This window comes from Rhineura floridana, chromosome 21, assembly GCF_030035675.1.
Source record: "Rhineura floridana isolate rRhiFlo1 chromosome 21, rRhiFlo1.hap2, whole genome shotgun sequence".
Lineage (NCBI taxonomy): Eukaryota > Metazoa > Chordata > Lepidosauria > Squamata > Rhineuridae > Rhineura > Rhineura floridana.
Window position 1 is genome coordinate 14,256,412 of NC_084500.1, and position 18,706 is coordinate 14,275,117.

General features: G+C 47.4%; 1 protein-coding gene across 7 annotated transcripts in view; it reads right to left on the reverse strand.

The window, feature by feature from the left end:
• GGNBP2 (gametogenetin binding protein 2) overlaps window positions 1-16,750 on the reverse strand; it is a 32,139-nt gene extending 15,389 nt beyond the window's left edge. The window contains exons 1-6 of one of the 7 annotated variants that reach the window (XM_061604814.1): window positions 16,265-16,406; window positions 15,257-15,291; window positions 13,068-13,223; window positions 4,325-4,405; window positions 2,439-2,692; window positions 1,766-1,864 (exon numbers count right to left, since the gene is read on the reverse strand). In XM_061604814.1, coding sequence (XP_061460798.1) covers window positions 1,766-1,864; window positions 2,439-2,692; window positions 4,325-4,405; window positions 13,068-13,223; window positions 15,257-15,289 — 623 coding nt within the window. In that variant the 5' untranslated portion in view covers window positions 15,290-15,291; window positions 16,265-16,406. Of the gene's footprint in view, window positions 1-1,765; window positions 1,865-2,438; window positions 2,693-4,324; window positions 4,406-13,067; window positions 13,224-15,256; window positions 15,298-15,787; window positions 16,172-16,264; window positions 16,407-16,672 lie in introns of those variants that run through there. The other 6 variants (XM_061604813.1, XM_061604811.1, XM_061604816.1 and 3 more) reach the window with 6 other exon arrangements.
• Window positions 16,751-18,706: the final 1,956 nt, after the last annotated feature.

Here is an 18,706-nt window from a genome sequence, read left to right on the forward strand (position 1 = left end):
TGTTTTAACTCTATTAACCCCTTTGTTTGTATCTGCCATGACCTTTACCCCAGCAGGAACAATAATAAACTACAAATAGCCAACATGTGGTGGCACGAACTGGATTGGGACTGTGGTATGGGGCGGCGGGGGAAGCTTCAACCTTTCGCTGCAGTCCTGATTGGAATATCCTGCTATTCACAGGCGCCCCCAAATAAACATGGGCACCGCAGAGTCGTAGCAGACCCCAGGGTCATCCAATGAAGCTGGTTTCAGGCGGAAGTACAAAAGAAGCACAGAGTTTAACTAGGGAACTCACCTCCGCAAGACTGCGGTGACAACCACCAGCTTAGATGGCTTTAAAAGAGGGCTAGATGAATGTGTGGAGGACAAAGCTGAATGGCTGCTAGCAGGGTACTACTTTCAGTATCGGAGGTAGGATACGCTGGGGATCACCAATGGGAGAGTGCATAGGCTTCCCACAGGTGTCTGTCTGGGCGCTAATTCATGGCAGAAAAGGCTATCGATGGCTACTAGCCACAATGGCTACTTTCTACCTCCGCTGTCAGAGGCAGCAAGCCTTTGAATATCAGTTGCTGGAAGTCACAAGCGGGGAGAGGTGCTGTTGCACTCAAGTTCTGCTTGTAGGCTTTTCATAACAGGCATCTGGCTGGCCACTGTGAGAACCGGAAGCTGGACTAGATAGGCCACTGGCCTGATCCTGCAGGCTCTTCTTATATTCTTATGACCAGACAGGCCTTTGGTCTGATCTTTCTATATTCTTATTTGGGGCAAGCAATAAGCAAACACATCCCATCAGGCAGGCAGCTTTGGCTCGTCTTTCTAGGCTCACATTTTACAGGATGGGGACAGTTCTTGTTTAAATTATTAGCACTAACCTCATACGCCTTTTCACCCAAAGGAGCCCAGGGTGGTGGCTTTAAATTCATCCAATGTCAAAGGGGGGGAGGGAATCACACCAAATGTTTTTGGGGTGTATTTTCATCCCCAGTGAGGTTTCCAATGTATGGTGGGGCTGATACCCTGACCCCAGATCACATTTGCTTCTGTGGCGTCAGAAGGAGGCTGCTTGACGATACCCAACCCCCCAGAGCCAAAAAGCACTTATTTAGAGGTGGTAGAGTATTTCTTGCATTTGACTCCAGTGCCCTTTCCTCTATGAAAAAACGATGGAGAGTTTTTACTACTCCGATCTGCTAGGATTGGCTGGGGCGGTTAATGCACCCCAATGCATTTCTGGTATGTTTTTGTTTCGAGAAGGAAAACGATGAGTTTGAGAGTTTTTAGTGTTTTGTTTGCAGGCCTGGCCCTCCTTCTGCGAGGAAGGGTGGGATATAAATTTAACCAACCAATCAATCAAATTTGGGGACAGTGTATGGGTGACAATTTGTGACAAGCTCCTACAAAAACTACCCAATAGGTCTACTTATGTGCAAAGCCGCACAATGAAAACTGCACCGGGGGTAGATTTTTGCCACACAGAATTGGATGAAGTTACCTTCATATACTAGAACTGTATTGGAAAGCAGGCGCTTGAACCAGAACTGGGCTGGCCACATCAGAAGAACATCCTTTTAAGGCATGCTTTTTAAATCGTGTGTTAAGGAAATCTGCTTTCCTCAGATGCCCCTAATAAGCCTTCCGCGCTATTCCCTTTCTGCTCCACTTGGCAGCCGCCTACAAGTGAAAGCCACTTACTTGGCAAATGCCCCCTACATTCCCCTGAAGATTCTCAGCTGAAGTGCATGGCTTCTAAAAAACCTACCCCAAGGGCTTGGGCTTGTGCGTGTCCAAGGAGTGCAACTGACATCTTTTGTTCTTCTTACTTTTCGGAATCGCATCTATCATTTCGTTTAATTTGGACCTTTACAAAAAAAGGAAACAAGTTGTTCCAGAAGCGCACTGCAGACACGGTGAAATTTAAATCAAGCTTAACAATAACAGGATGCGGGGGGGGGGGGGGGGAGTTAAGATACACACTGAATACACTGAATTAATGATAGAACATGATTTGATGTAAATAATTTACAAAACCAGCATAAACTCACTAGTAAACTTCTATATACAACTTCAAATCAACACCCATACAGAATATGGCTAAATGCACTTCGACAGAGGTCTTCCACAGTGGCCTTGTAACTGGGCCATAAAAACACTCGGCTGTTGGGGGGTTTATTTCCTTCCTCCTGCACTTGATTAACAATAATTCCACCCAGGTGGGGAACCTGAGGCCTTGCAGATCTTTCTGGACACCAAACTCCCATCACCAGCCCCAGGCAACAGTGTCAGCTGTCAGGGATGACGGCAGCCGCGTTCCAACAATATCCAGAGGGCCACCAGTTCCTCACCTCTGCCCTCGGCCAACTCATAAACCAGCAACAGATGCTTTTTGCGCCGTGGCCGCGCCACATCCCCACAAAATGCTCCCTCCAACTTACCCGTGGATGTAAAAAAGCGTATAGAGCTTCTTGGCATCCCTCATACAGCTCGGGGTGACGGAGAGAACTCCCTTGGACCCGACCGTGAGGGGTTCAAGGGCAGGATTCCCCGACTCTACGAGCTGAGAGAAGAGGCGCTCCACGCTCCGACGACAGCCAACGCATGGGACGAGCTGAGACAGGGCACTCAAGACTTCGCGCGATGTCACCATCATGGCAATATTCAGATCTTGCTGCTTGAGCATGCTGTGCCGCTGAAGGGAGTGAAAGAAAGGGATGGAGAAAATGAGCTTCCCCATGAAAAAGGCATAATTAAATGTATTTTATTTTATTATTGCATTTATAACCCACCGTCCCTCCACTGAGTTCAAGGTGGCTCTCCGCATATTCCTATCAACCACCTCGTGAGGCAGGTGACCGAGAGTTGGCAACTGGCCCAAGGTCACCCAGCTGACCTTGAAGGCCAATTAGGGATTTGAGCCCTGGTTTTCCAGGCCCCTAGTCCAGCACTCTCACCAACACACCACAATTTAGAACTCAATATACAGAAGCTGTATCCCTCTCTTCAGAATGGATCAACTTGGCTCAGTAGCAAACAAAAGAGTATTCAAAGAGCCCTGGGTGTTTTATTGACTAACCACAATTTATAGCCTACCTTTATTCACTGAATTGTGTTGCATTTGCTGCATTTGAATTATCTGCATTGGTTTTTTTGTTTTGTTTCTCTCTAGGTGCTTTTTTGTTCATTAGTACATTGCCCAGAGGAAAAACTTCTCTGCCATTAGCAGAACAGTTTCAGAGAGCCTGGGATACGATCACAACAACCAAACATATTTTACAGTTCTGGGAAAGGCGATCAATTGAAACCCATTTTTGTCAAGAGACAATGTGCATTATCCAGGATGCTCTGGAGATAAACGTTTCAAGATAATGAGAGGTCTTGCTTATTATTCCCTGCTATAATTAACACAGAGGGGCTTGCGGGACGCATGATCGGTTCATATCTTTTTTTATTTATACTGTTGTGATTCAGTTGTTGTATTTATTGAACTTTTATTGTTCCAATTCAGTTATTGTACTTACTGTATTTTTACTGGGTATTTTCTCTCTGTATGAAGTGCTGTTTTTATTTAGTAATGTTTTAGTACTGTGGTGAGCCACTTTGAGCTCAACTTGGTTGCTGGAAAAGTGGCATACAAATATGAAGTCAAATAAAAAAATAATTAAGTGACGTTTGAAAATAAAACAAGAAATGATGGTAAAAAATGGAAAGCCCAAAGATTACCTCACCGCAGCAAATGGATGAAAATGAGCTTTAATGTCAAAATTAAGTTATTATTATTATTACTAAAGATAAAAAGAAACAGGATACAGACAGGACAAATTTCTGGAAATACAGTATCCATTTATAACGGTCAGAGAAACTTTTGCCTCTCAAATGCTCAGTGTGGTTTAGATATGTTTTAAAAGGAAGTAACGCTTCCGATTTCTTTTAACGAGCTGGAAAAGTATATGCTGTTAAAGACAACTCAGCGCTGGATAAGAAAAATGGGTTAAGTTATGAAAAACAGCTTTTTCAAATATCGACACAAGTTACTTTAATTCCCCCTCCCCCCAATCGCAATGTAACAGTTTGCCTTTATGACAGAAATGTCAACATTTTTTCATCTTCGTTTGGGCGTTCCGTTGGAAGAACGGTAATCATGACAGAAATGCATTGCACTTTTCTTTTCTTCTGCAGTCCAAGCAATGGAATGCATTGTGAAATTTGCCCAAGAAAGTAAAAATAAATAAATAAAAATACTTCTTAAAAAAGCTAGTCGTGTTGGAAGAGTGACCGGACTACCGGAACGTTCGGGTGCTTGACATGTACGGCAATCACATACCTGAATGAACTGCTTTAACGGTGCTCCGTTATTCTGATGCCCATCAAGGTTGAGAACGTTATCGGGAAATTCCATCACCATCTGCATGAAAACAAGACACAGGAGTGAGGCCTCCAAGCAGCACATCCACAGCCCAATGCCATCAAAATAATCCTGGCACAAAATAATCCTGGACACTGTGACAACCGAGCGTTGGACTAGATGAACCCTTGGCCTGAGTCAGAGGGTTGCACTAACATTATATTTCAGACTTCAGTGTCATTTTTACTGCAAGAATCTTCTGTGTCCCATTCTGAGCGCCTCTTGGGGCTGTAAGGTGGGGGAAATATTCTGAATAAATCAAAAATTAAGAACATTGTTTTGAAGGTATTTTAAAAAGGATTCTCTGTCTGTATATGTATACGAACAAAATACTAGCCACGATACACAATTCGCGAACAAGAGGAACAAATATGTACATAGGTCTTGCGACGAAGAAAAAAGCTATTCCAGTAATATGGTTGGAGGCAGCATGCTTCCAAATGCCAGTTGCTGGAAACTGCAGGAGGGGAGAGTGCTGTTGGGCTCAGGTCCTGCTTGCAGGCTTCCCATAGGGGCATCTGGCTGGCCGCTGTGAGAAGAGGATGCTGGACTTGATGCGCCTTCAACCTGATCCAGCAGGGCTGTTCTTACGTTATTGCATAAAACTCAATTTTCTACAGTTTATCCACTGCTGGTCTCTCTCTTTTTCTTTCCATAATTACAGCAGTCACAAGCAGTGTTGTCCAAAGTCTATCAAATCATTCTAACACAGAACTGGAGGGCAGGGACAGTGCCCGGGGCTTTCCATTTCACCATGACACACAGCTATGGTCCAAACGAAAATAAAATAAAAAAGGGTAGTTAAATGTTTATCCTCCACCAAAACCAAAGATGGTCCACACGTAGGGTTAAACAGAACGGTGCATCTAGTAAAAATGCTGAATTTCAAGCAGAAATTACTTTCAAAATTTGCTAAGAGACGCCCAACGATATACTGTATTTAAAAGCCAGCCAGCTTTTTTCTGGTTTCCGCTTTCTAAAGATTATTTCAATGCAGCTCCTCCCCCTCACCCCTAGGAACATCTCTTGTACAGCGTTTCAGCAGATGCTGCATCAGAGAGCATTTGCACTCCTAGGAAGCGTCCTTAGAGTCCGGCGACTGGTTTGTCAAGCTCTGTACTGTTTCCACCAGAGTACTTCCGTCTTGGGGGCCCGGCTGTCGCTGGACTACATCTTCCATCATCCCTGATCGCTGGCTAACCTGGCTGGGGGTGATGGATAGAGCTGTCGTCCGACAACAGTCAGGGACCCAAGGTCGAGGGGCCTTCACTGACTGGTAGCTGCTCTCCGGGGTTTCAGGCAGGCAATCTTATCAGCCCAATCTGGAGATGCCTGGGGTTGAGCCTGGGGGCTTCTGTATGCAGGGCAGATGTTCTACCCCTGAGCTACAGCCCTTCCCCTAAAAACAAAACAAGATTCCAGTCCTCATGGTTCAGAATGAAGGGCTGATTTTAATAGGAACATAGGAATCTGCCTTATACCAACTCTTGGTCCATCTGGCTCAGGATTTACACTGACCGGCAGCAGCTTTCTAGGGTTTCAGGCAGGTAGTCTGTCTTATAGCTACCCCGGAGATGTTGCCAGGGATCAAACCTGGGACCTTCTGCACGCAAGACTGCCCCTGCCACTGCCAGTGAACTGCTACAGCCCTCCTCTAATCAAAGCGTTAGTGCCCTTCTTAAGTAGTCCGCAGCATCCCAACGGCCACGTAAGAGTAAGTGATCCAACAGCTTAATTACAGCAACAAAATTACAGAGCCGCAGTCGCACACGTGTGACAGCTTAACGACTTGGTGGGGGAGAAGTCAATTCTCGCAAAGTGCCAATTTAGGCGCCCATTAATTAAAAACAAGCGACTCCAAGGTATAATGTTTTCTATTCCTGTAGCTGTAGCTTTGCCAAAAAAAGAGAAAAGTTTGGAGGAAGACCAGCCTTGCAGAATTACACTAATTGGTACAACGCTCTATGACATTTCCGATTTGATTCCTATACCCAAGCAGATCTGGCAGGTGTGGTTTATGCAGCACAGAACAGGGCATCCCACAAGAATCTCACCATTTGAGACCGTACAGTTGCAGGAGGAAAGTGTACACACTATCTGAAAGGGGGGGGAGCATCAAACTACCAGTGGAGCATGATCCACCCACCACAGGCTTGGGCTAAAAAGTCCCGTGGGCTTCCCTGCACACACAAAATGCAACCCTGACTCCCACCTGTGGAATGCTCTCCCCAGGGAGACACGCCTGGCACCATCCTAGTCAGTCTTGAGGTCCCAGGCTAAGACCTCTTTGTTCACTCAGGCCCTTGGTAATTTAAGTTGCTCAAAGGCTGCGCCCGCACCTCACGGTAAGTCATAAACTACGGTTTATGGCGCACAAGCAAAAGTGCGGCCGCTTCACTCCTTCCCATTCATATGGGGACCAAAACATACCATGATCCCAGACTTAGCAGTATCGTGGCTTGGTCTGCAATTAACAAGCCGCAATCTATAGCCCAGGTGGTTTGCTGGGAGCAAAGCCTAACACACAGCACTGCTTCGGGTGAATGACGTTAAGCCAGAGAACACGGTTTGTTGTTACCCCCTATCGCGAGCGGGGAGGAACCTGCACTTCATAGGAACTGCCTTACACTGAGTCAGATCCCTGGTCCACCAAGCTCAGTACTGTCTCTACCGACGGGCAGTGGCTCTCCGCGGTTTCAGGTGGGGGTCTCTCCTGGGCCTACCTGGAGATGCCAGGGATTGAACCCGGGACCTTCTGCATGCAAGGCAGATGCTCTACCACTAAGCTACGGCCCTCCCTGAAACAATACACAAACTGAACGTCATGCTTCAAAAGGTACACTTTTCCAAAGTTTGCAAAGCAGGTCTCCAACCAAGCAATATGTAAGTCGAGCGTGCACCAAGATGCATATATTAGTGAAAACATACAAAGAAAATTGTGTGAATATTAGGCCAAGGTGCACACAAAAGTGTGTTTACAAAGAGACATCCCCACTGAAACGCTTAAGAATTTTCATGGGGACTTTAAAAAAAATGAATTCGCAAACTGATGCGAAAAAGTGAAGAACTGAACCTGGGTTTGGAAAAATGCAAAACCCAAATGGGCAGATTCCCCCATCCATACCTGGGGCCATTTTTCTATCACAAACACCTTTTTGTGTTTCCCAGGCCTTAAAAAAAAAACCCACTTCTGCTGCTGTGTTTAAACAGCTCTCTAGATTTGCTGCTGTTAGAATAAGGCTTGTGTGCTTAATTGTATTTTCAGTTTATTTTTTAAAGCCGCTTTGCAAATCTTTTTGAAAGGTGGGGGAAGAAATCCCCCAAACCAGTTAACCAATGGAGAGGCACACCTGCCAGTTCAAGTTCCCTGCCAGCCAGTCCTCCCAGGCCTCGAAGCCAACCGCAGAAAATGGGTCTTCCTGCACAAGCGGGCAGAGTCGATCCTTCAGAAGGTCAGAGGTCACTGCGGTAAGAATCATGACTCATGCTCCCAGAAAGCAAAGGAGCGAACTTTGGTCGGATACAACATTCCTCTGCCGTAAGAGCGCAAACACAGGCGCCTTCCCTTTTACAAGGATCTTTTCTGCCCTTTCACCTCAGAGATGAAGAAACTTGGGCGCTCCAGATTTTGTTGCGGACTCCAAACTCCTATCAGCCCCCTAGCCGGCATGGAAAAGGATCAAGCATGATGGCAGCCGTGGTCCAACAATGTCTGGAAGACTACATATTGACATACACGTTTAACCCCTTCTCCAGTTTTACACAACTCAGCCTGCATACACATTATATATTTAAAACACATTACCCCTCACAGTTACAATTCTTAGCTCCCTTGAACTACAGCTCCCAGGATTCTTTGCAATGTGCTGCACGAACGCAGCCTCACACAAGAGGACAACTCTTCAGTAAAAGGTGGGCTGTGACGGCCAAACAGCAGCCCTGCGCTCTATGAAACACTTGCATTTGATGTGGTGGTGTACCCTGACACGGAAACTGAGCCATGCTGTGTGCCGTGGCCTCAGCCAAAGGGACACTGCAAAGGGAGGCGATGCACTTCAGTGGCACACCACCAGGTCTACATACTGCACAAAAGGGTCCCAAGTTCAAATTCTGACATCTCCAGGCCGCAGTTGATGGGAAAAGCCCGAGATCCTAGAGAGCTGCTGCCAGTTAAAGACCAGCGCAAGGCAACACAGTGCCTTCCAGATGCCGTTAAGACCACAACTCCCATCAATACGGCCTACAGTCAGGGATTATGGGAGCTGGAGTTCAACAAGATCTGGAGAGTACCATGCTGGTTACCCCCTGGCCATACTGTGCTAGATGGTTAAATCTTGATCTGGCGCAAGGTAGATTTCCATGTTTTTACTTTGTGCTGGCGTGGCTGAGCCCGCTTGTTAGATTCCCTCCATCTTCTCATGCCTCTCCAGCCCTGACCCCAGTTTCACTGGGAAAGAGCAGCACAAGGGCTTTTAAGACGTTTCACCCTATGCTGATCTCGGCAGGGTGAAAGACTCCCATGCCCCATTACGCTCTACCGTTCCGAATCACCTCCAACAGACTACTTTCAGTGGAGGCTGGTCTATCAGGGCAAACGGGGCACCGCCCCACCAACTTCGGCCCACCTTCAACCCAGCCCCGGCCTGCCTGCCTGCTAACTCTCATCCAGTCCAGAGGGTGACACTGCCTGTCAGCTTCCCCTTCCTTAAGTCTCGGTATTGCCCCTTGGAGAACTCAGCAGGGAGGAGGAGGAGGATGGGAGCAAAACTAGAATGAGTTGGCTCTGCTGGCCATTGACTCTGGCTCCGCCTACTGTTGGACTCTTTCCCTATGGTAATTCACCTGTATTACTTCATAATGTCCGAAATATTACTTTTTATACTCTTGTATATTTTAATGTATATGGCATGGCCTTTGCCTACTACAGTAAAATTATCACTACTACTATTAGTACTACTGTTGGGCTCCCTTCCGTCTGCTCTACCAATCCTGATGGGCACCAGCCGCCACTGACCATCTTTCCTTCTGGAGATGAAGTAAATCAGAAAATCACAAGAGGCAGGGTGGTTTCAAAGCCCTGCTGAGCTGCGCTCCACTACAGTTGCTCCATCTGAGAAGCGGGCACCTAGTGACCTGCCTTCACAGGGTGAGGGCAGTCACAATAACAAAATACTTTCAAGCTACCAGTGGTGGTGAACTGAAACGCTGGTAGCGGACAACAGCACGATCTGTCGCCGCTAAAAAGGGATACAGGAAGGTGCCTTGTTGCGAGGCAGACGGTTTGGTTTGTCCAGCTCATATTGTCTACACCAGGACTGGGGAGACCTGTGGCCTTCACAGATGCTGGGGGACTCCAACTTCCATCAGCCCCAGCCAGCATGGCCAGTAGTCAGGAATGATGGGAGCTGTAGGTCAAAACCTCTGGAGTGCGATACTCCTGGTCTACACTGACTAGCAGCAGCTCTCCAGCTCTCTCCTCCACAGCATTCTAGCATGTTAAAACCAAGCAACTGCTCACCTAGGACACCCAAGCAATGCCTCCAGGGGACTAGGCACAAAAGCTTTTGTAAACTGGAAGAGTAGGATCCCTCCACCACCGCCTGCCCTGTTGAGGCTGCCAGTTTAGCAGGAACCAGATAAAGTGGAGAGGCTCACCCAAATCCTACCACCAAAATCTAGCAAGTCTCAATAGGGCTCAATGTCCACAGCCAAATCCTAACTGTAGAGTCCCATCTCCAAACCCAAGAGCTGCAACTGGCAGCCAGGTTGCAGGATAAGTGGTGTTCGATTTCAGCACCTTTGAAAAAGCTCAACATTTCAAAGTATTTTTTATGCAATGAAATTCCCCCTTTTTTACTTAGAAGTGAAAAGCCCCACTGTGTCCAATGGGGCCTACACCCTACCTAGTAAGTGTCTTTAGGATTGCAGCTTTGTAAGAGTAAACACAGCTCTGTTATCCCTGGCCACAGCAATGGTCAACTACCACATCACAACAGATTAAGACATAATCTGAATATGGTGAAGTAGCAGGAAGTCCTCACCCTCTGTGCAGGCCCCTATAACACCAAACAGGCAGCTCTTGACAGCAACGTCCAGGTAGCAGGCACAGCTTCCAGACTGGATTACTGCAACACACTCTACATGGGGCTGCCCTTGAAGGCGACTGGGAAACTTCAACTGGTCCAAACTGCAGTAACCAGATTCCTGACTGGGGTTCCTTTTAAATCTCATATAACCTGTTTCAAAACAGCTTCTTTGGTTGCCAGTTTGTTACCGGGCCCAAATCGAGGTGCTCACGCTTGTGTTTAAAACCCTGACATAGGCTGCAATCCAGTACATACTTACCTGGGGGTCCCACTGAACCCAATGGATCTTACTTTTGAGTAGATAGGCATTGGATTGCAGCCTTCTGCTCCAAATATCTGAAAGACTGCCTCCTTCCCTTAGAGACCCTCTCAGGTGTTCAGACAGGCAGAGAGGCCCTCTTGATGGTGGCAGCCCCTAAATTGTGGAACTCCTTCCCCAAAGAGGCGCGTCTGACACCTTCACTGTATAGTTTTCATTGCATGCTCTGGCTGTTGACATTGAGATACAATATATATTTAGAATAGCTGTGAATGTAATTTGTTTCAAACTGGTTTTAATTACGTATTTTATATTGTTGCAGCTAGGGATATACCAGAATGCCACCCAATTTGCATATGGTACTGAACTTGCATTGCAGACCAGATTTTTACGCAGTGATTTTCTACGGCCATTTTCAAAAACAGATTTTTTAAAAAAAAATCCGCCTCCAAAATATTAAGTAGTTCAATTTTATCAATCCTTTAAAGTATCCATATTAATTAATTATCAATGATTCTGCAAGGGGAAAAAAGCTTTCGAACTGGCACCGGCCAACAGATCCCGCCCTGGGATCTCCTGGTGAAGGGTGGGTAATAAATTTAACAACAAGGCTTCTTGGGGCGGGGAAGGGAGGGAGCTAGATGCCAGGGGTGCTTCTTGTCACAGTGGCGTAGAAGGGGGGAATGTCACCTGGACAGGCATGATTATTTGCTCTCCTTAAACAGCTATTAAAAAGGTGCAATCCGTCCAGTCTTCATTTTCACCTGGACACCCCCACCTTGGGATATCACTGGAAGAACCCCGGAGAGAGGACCAAGTGGGGGAGAGAGTGGCTGCTGACCTTCCCGTAAGAGGCACCTGCGTGGCCACCATGGGAACAAGATGCGGGACTAGATGGCGCCTTTGGCCTGAGCCAGCAGCCAGGCTCTTCTTGCGTTCTTCCCGTAAGCTGGTCCCGGAGCATGGTGGAGCATCCCCTTACTCAAAAAAATGAAGGCTCCCCTCATCAAAGTGGCATCTACTGGGCACCAAGAATGGTGGGATGGTTTGAGGTGCATATGTTGAAAGCACTTGCCCACCTGCACACACACATGCAAAAAAAAAAATTAGAGAACTGTAGTTTATCCCTCACAGAGCTACAATTCCCAACACCCTAAACCAACTGCAGTTCCTAGGACCTTTGGGGGGTGGGGACAACACACTTTAAATGTATGGTGTGTATGCAGCCTTGGACTTTTCTGACCAAGCCCACCCTCCAAAAAGCCAACATTGGTTAATCCAAGCGTTAGGCACTACCCAGTGCTGTAGCTCTGCCTCCTGCCAGCCTGACCTGGGGGGCTCACCCCCAAGTGGAGGTCAGAGAAACCATTAAACACACACACAGGAAAGGCCCGCTATGAAGTACTAAGCCATAGGGAGAGGAAGGAACAGGGAAAAAATACAAACACTTGTACATGGGTTTATTTCTGGTTCAGGAGGACAGGAACAAAGGAGAAAAGATTTTAAGGACAAGAGAAATATCACGTCACAAGATACACCTTTGGAGTATCAAGGCAAAGGCTGAAGAACAGAACTTTCTCTATGGAGATGGGGAGCTCTGGATTTTGCCGTCAGGGATCTTGAAGCAACCCTGAAGCACACGTTAACAGAGAAAGACGCCAGATCACTGAGCTCCTTCCGTGAAACAAACAGTGCATGCAAGAGGCATCTTGCAGCATTTCAAGACAAATTCCAGCTGAACATGTTTAACACACATGCAGCAGAACCCACCACACACACACAAAAACCTCAAGGCCACACAACTGCACGACGTCGTTTTTTTTAAAGAGAAGCCCAGCCACTGCAACCCAACCCCAAAAGTTCATAAACTGATGTGGGAGAAAGATAGTCGACCGATAAGGCAACCAATTCCTCAAATAAGCAGGCACGGAAATCTCTCAGCATTCACGCCGCGGGCAAAACCACAAGAGGCCTATCGCTTCTTACAGACACCCAGGTTCCAAAATGGCTACGACTATCTTCTGGCTAGGCCTTCTATGTGTGGCTTTTCCCTTTTTTTTCCCCACCCCCTGCGTGTGCGTGTGTCAGAGACGTGGTTCAGGAGAAAAAGGCGCACGGTGCACATTTAATGCAACAGCGTGTAGCAAAGCGCACCAAGTGCCGTCCCTGGGAGGACTCCGAGGCGGGGCCCGAGGCCATTCGAGAGCCCAGGGAGGGTGGTGGAGCTCGCCCAGGAATTGCAAAACACCGTCTCAGTGTGTTGCAACCCCCTGCGTGCACTCAGAGCGGAGTGGAAACTTGAGCAGCAGCCACTCACCGTAAGCGTGTCGTCGATGTAGAGGGGGATCTGTCGCCTCTCAAAGGGGAATTCTTCCTCCCCGTCTCTGCAAACTGCCACCAGCCGCGCCATCTCTGCTGCTGCCGCCGCCGTCGCCACCACCGCTTCTGTCGCTCCTTCCTCCCAGCTCTTAGCCTGAAAACAGCCAAACCCCAGGCAAGGAAATGCAAGCTTCAGTTCCTCCCCAACACTTTCACCACAAGAGGAAAAGCGACTCGTGTTGCCACGGCGAATGATTCGACAAAAAGAGCTAACTGGGGACAACTGATGCCCGTATTCTGAATGCCTATTAGTGTCCCCATAAAACACAGATGGCTTTTTTTGGGGGGGGGGATAAGAAGATACTTAACCATTTCCTACCCCCATTTCAAAGGTGCAGGCTTTTGTTTCTCACCCTTCCAATCAGAGAACTGTCACCTCTGGGAACTTCTGAAAAGCTAGAAAAAGATCCCAGAGGGTGGGCGATTGGGTCGGAAGGGGCTGTTTTGGGGGGGCAGAGCCAGCTAAATATAGGCCAGAGAAAGAGAGCAGAAGGATTTTTAATCCCCATCTTCTGTTGTTGTGATTAAATTTGGTATGGTATTGTTTATTTATATACCACTTTTTGGCCAGTGTGGTGTAGTGGTTAAGGTATTGGACTACGACCTGGGAGCCCAGGGTTCGAATCCCCACACAGCCGTGAAGTTCACTGGGTGACCTTGGGCCAATCACTGCCTCTCAGCCTCATGAAAACCTTATTCATAGGGTCGCCACAAATCGGAATCGACTTAAAGGCAGGACAATACTTTTTTTTTTTGGCCCAAAGGCCTCCAGAGTGATGAACAGCATTAAGACACATTATACAATAAATATAGGCTTGCATCCAACTGAAATATTACCCAGGAGAAGATCAACTGAAATCGGTCGACCTAAGTTAGTCAGGTCCATTAATTTCAATGGGTTGACTCTTGAGTAGGGCATTCAGCCCACACGATAGAAATGCAATACATACATACAATAGATCAAAACAATACACACACACACACATATAGCATGCATGTATGTATGCATATATACACACACTTATAATGTTAACTTTATCCACTTTTTTTGTAATCTGTACACCGCTCAGAAACTTTGGAGATGAAGCAGTATGGAAACAGCTGAAATAAATCTTTAGCAAGAGCATTGCAAAGTTTATTTTATGATGGGCGAGGGAGTCCCTTTCTTCCACAAAGGTCTCAGCATAATGAAAACAAAGCAGGCACCCATTATTTCAGAACATCCGGGCACTGTGAATGCACTATGGGACAGCCCAAGCCCAGAAAAGCTCTCATTTTCCCACTGAAAACAGGAAACAGAGAGCTTGCTGTCCTTATTTAATACTTTCCACGTTTGCAGCAACAGTCATAAAGTTAAAACAGGGCTTAACCCATGGCTGTTAAAAGGTGCAACGAGGCTGCCAGAGCAGTGGCCACACTAGGCCAATGCAAACAACTCACTGTGTTCAGGGGGGTGTCCCCTAAAAACCTATTTCCTGTAATGCTATCGGAGTCCTCGAAACCCTAGCAAGGGAGTCGGGAACAGAGGCCTCTTCCATCTCCCCATTCCATTAAGCCAAAGAACATGGAATGAAGCTGCTCAAATAATTTGTGGATTTACATCACAAAAGCGCATCATGTAGAGACATGCTACCCCGGAATGCACATGCTCCTTAGCTCTGCAAGGAGCTACCTCACCTCCAAAATTGAACCTGTGAAGAGCTGCAGTCTTCCTGACCAGGATCACCACAACCTGAAGCACACACCTGCCCCCATCTCTAAGAAATGCACATATTTAACCGCTCTCCCCCAATGCAAGGCAGAGGTCCTTCTTGCAAGTGGTCTGTCTCGAGAACAGTCAAGACTCTGTCACAAACTATTTTTTTAAATCTACACACAAGATGTTGCAGAGCTACACCTAAAAATGTGATATGTAAATGCCACACTTTTGTGCAATGTACATATACATTGATCAGGCCACGAGGACTGACTGAAGCTCTCACTCCCTTTGGTTACACGATGCCCTCCTCTGGCTTCCATTCAAATACACACTTGGGACAGGGAGTTTTAACCAAACCCAGCTTCCTAGTGAGCAGGCTGGTATGACACAGAGCTTTGGAACCGTGAGTTTGCCACATTCGCACTTACTATTTTCCAGCATACAGGGAAACCTCCAGGCATCTCTGTGACACCAACCAAAGCAAGCAAGAAAGTTGGTAAAAATCTTTGAAAACTCAAGAGAGGATTTTTTGGGGTGGGGGAGGATTAAGTGTTCATTTTGCAATCTCTACAAGCTTCACGCATATACAGATGAATGCACATCAATCCCCCTCCCGCCAACATGCCAAAAAGACAGTTTTTTAAAAAAATGTCTCCCCCCCTCCCCCTTTAAAGGAATCCTCTCTGACTTCATGTTCAGGAGTTCCATCCTCACCCTGGGAAACCAGCCTACGACAAAGAGACTTTCCTTAACAAGAAAGGGGACTCATTTATTTATAAAAAGTATTTATAAACCAGCCCCTCACAAAACACTAGGCCAGTTCAGAGCAATATAAAAACATTTAAAAGCAAACCTGAACAATCATTAAATTGACTGGCTACTCTTGTCCCCCCTTTTCCTTCCCTAATTCCCTAACCACCCCCCCAAAAAACCCCACACGAATATAGGCTTTCACTCACTTCTTCTGATTTTTCCCCCCCCACAACACTTTTACATTTTTCCAGTTGCATGCAGCTCGGGGCAGGGACCTGTTCTCCTGCAGTTTGCAAATCACCATACACCCTGATTGTGTTACAGAGACACGTGTTACAATCGGTAATATTAGTCAAAACCTGCTCCCCCCACTCCACCCTTGGTTCCAAATCTCAAGCCCCTAAAAGAAATTCTGGACAGCCTTATGTTTCGTTTTTTAGAGGAGGGGAACATACAAAGGAGAGGTAAATTTACAGGGAGGATCGACTCTAAATTGGGGAGGGACTGCCAAAGATACGGGGGGGGGATTCAAATAAACGAACAAGCGCCCCCCGCCTCACATTTCCTTGGCAAGCTCCACCTATATGTAAATTGACCATGCCACCCTCCCCCAGCCCACTTCTCCTATTGGTCGAGGCTCTGCCGCTGCCGCCGACCAGACAGACTGACACACGCGCGCACACCTCAAAGGGATATGAGACGGGCGGTTTTTTGGCCTCTCTCTCTTCCCTTCCCCGCCCTTCTCTTTCAGGAGGGCAGCGCCAAGCAACCTCAGGCCTCCTCGTCCGGCTTTCGCTCCTCCTCCTCTCGCGAGAGACGCGGAAAGCCAACCCTCTTCTCCTTCCCCACCCACCACCCCCAACCAACCGCTCGGACGGCCACGCCTCCATCGCCTCCTAAACCCCGCCCCCTCCCGCAGTTCAACTGTTTGGGCCGCGCACCTCCCTTCTTTATCGCTCGGCAGTTTCGACCGCCGAGCCCAAGCCCAAGCCCCACCCACCATCGCTCTCCCCTTTTATTATTTATGTAAATAAATGCTTCACGCTCCACCCCTCCGCCCCTAATTCTTCCTCCGCCTCGCGCTCCCTTACACGTTGCTGAGGCAAGGGGGGGGAAAGAGGGCTTCTCTCACACGTAGGAAAAAAAGGAGAGGAGGAAGGTCCGGCTTGCGGCTTTTCGCGCATGCGTGAGGGGAAGGAAGGCGTTAGCTCTATCTCATGAAGCCCATCCTTCCTCCTCACGCGTAAAGCCCCTCCCTTGACTCCTCCTCCTGTCTGGGAAAAAAGTGTCACAAATAGACGCCGATGAGAACGCGCGGGGTGGGCGACGACCACGTGATCGACAAACGGCTCGCTGTGCGTCGCTAAATAGTTCGCGCGCGCGAAGGGGGTGGGAACGCCTTATTTTCTCTCCCTCAGGCTGCCAAAAGTAGTAATAATTATAATAATAATAATCAGGCCCTAGTCCTCCCCCCTTCACGTTTGTACACAGAAGTCAGTCGATAAGGGCGCCCTCTACAAAACACGTTAAAAGCTTCCTGTTTTGTTTTGAGTTTCCCTCATGATTATTGTTATTCATCATAACGATGATAACGTGAGGTGTGAGGATGAGAGTGAAAGGCGTGGGTTCAAATCTCCAGTCAGTCATGAAGTTGTGTTCACCTAAAGTACCTCAACAGGGCTGTTGGGAGGTTGAAATGCCCACCCAGCCGTTAAGCTCTTTGCGGGGCTGTCACTCTCGGACTGGCCTACCTCGCAGGGTTGTTGTGAGAGAATAAAATGGTTCAACTCTACTCGGTCCCAGCTGTATCTAAGTGACCTTGGGCCAGCCACGCTCGGCTTTGCCTACCTCCACATTTTAACTTGTGGAGATAAAATGTCACAGAATCCCCACTCAAGCCATGAAGGTCAGGGAATGACTTTAGGCCAGTCATTTTCAGCCTGGCCTACTTCGCGGGGATGGGAAGAGAAAATGGTTTGAATCTCCATTCAGCCATGAAGCTTAGTGGGAAACTTTGAAGCCAGTCACTCTCAGCCTGGCCTACTTTGCAGAGTTGTAAAGATAAAAATGATTGGCATCCACTCGGTCACGAAGCTTGCTGGGTGACCCTGGGCCTGTCGCTCTCTTTCCCTCTCAGACTATCCCTATTTTACAGGGATGTTGTGAGGATAAAACAGTTTAAATCCCTATTCAGCCCTAAGGATAAGAGGGCGGGAGCAGTACATTGTATTCTGCCTTGATCTTATAGAAAAGAGAACCTGTGGCCTCCCGTCATCCCTGACCATTTGTCATGCCATTCCTCACCAGTGGCACCACCAAGAGAGATACCCCAACAGGCCTCAAAGCACAGGATGGCAGAATAAGAATCCTGTGATGGCATCTTTTAAATTGGATAAGGTAACTATTTTTAAAAAGCAAAAACTAGCCTAATAAGCTTTTGCATATGGAAAGCGCAGAACGCTAAGTAGTTGATCCGGCTCTCCTCCAGGAAAGAGGGTGCTTAGGAACAGTCGTGTCAACCAAGCCAGGTCATTTCACAGAGCACATAAACAGGAGCATTAGCCATGCTAACTAGACACATGTCAAGCACTCTCTGGAAACCTGTAGAAGGCCCATAGTTACTCAGGTTCAGTCTACGGCATCTTCAGTTAGGGCTGGGAATGCCTCCTGTCTGAAATCCCGGAGAGATGCTGCCAGTCAGTGTAGACAGTACTGAGCTAGATAGACCAAGGCTCTGAGTCAGTATAAGGCAGCTTCCTATGGATTCAAGAAGTCTCTTGCAGTGCCCCGTCCTAGTGGGTACTTCATCTCTGCAGAGGAGAATGCCTGCTGAGAGTCTAAAGTTAAAACTTAAGAGGGAATGATGCCTCTGTGACAAGAAGGGTAAAAAAACCCAATCCCAGACCACCGTCTTTGCATTCGGTTCAGACAATGAAGGCAAGAGTGCCCTGCTACATTAAGTTGGCTCAACAATATGCTGTGAGGGCCCTGTGGTTGACACAGCCACCATGAAGTCAGAAGATGCCCCAGTTGAGGTAGAGGTCCATAATTATCTAAATCTCTATCATCTCCCCCCGCCCTTACTTGCCATTTTTCCAAACTGAAATGCTCCAAACATTGTAATC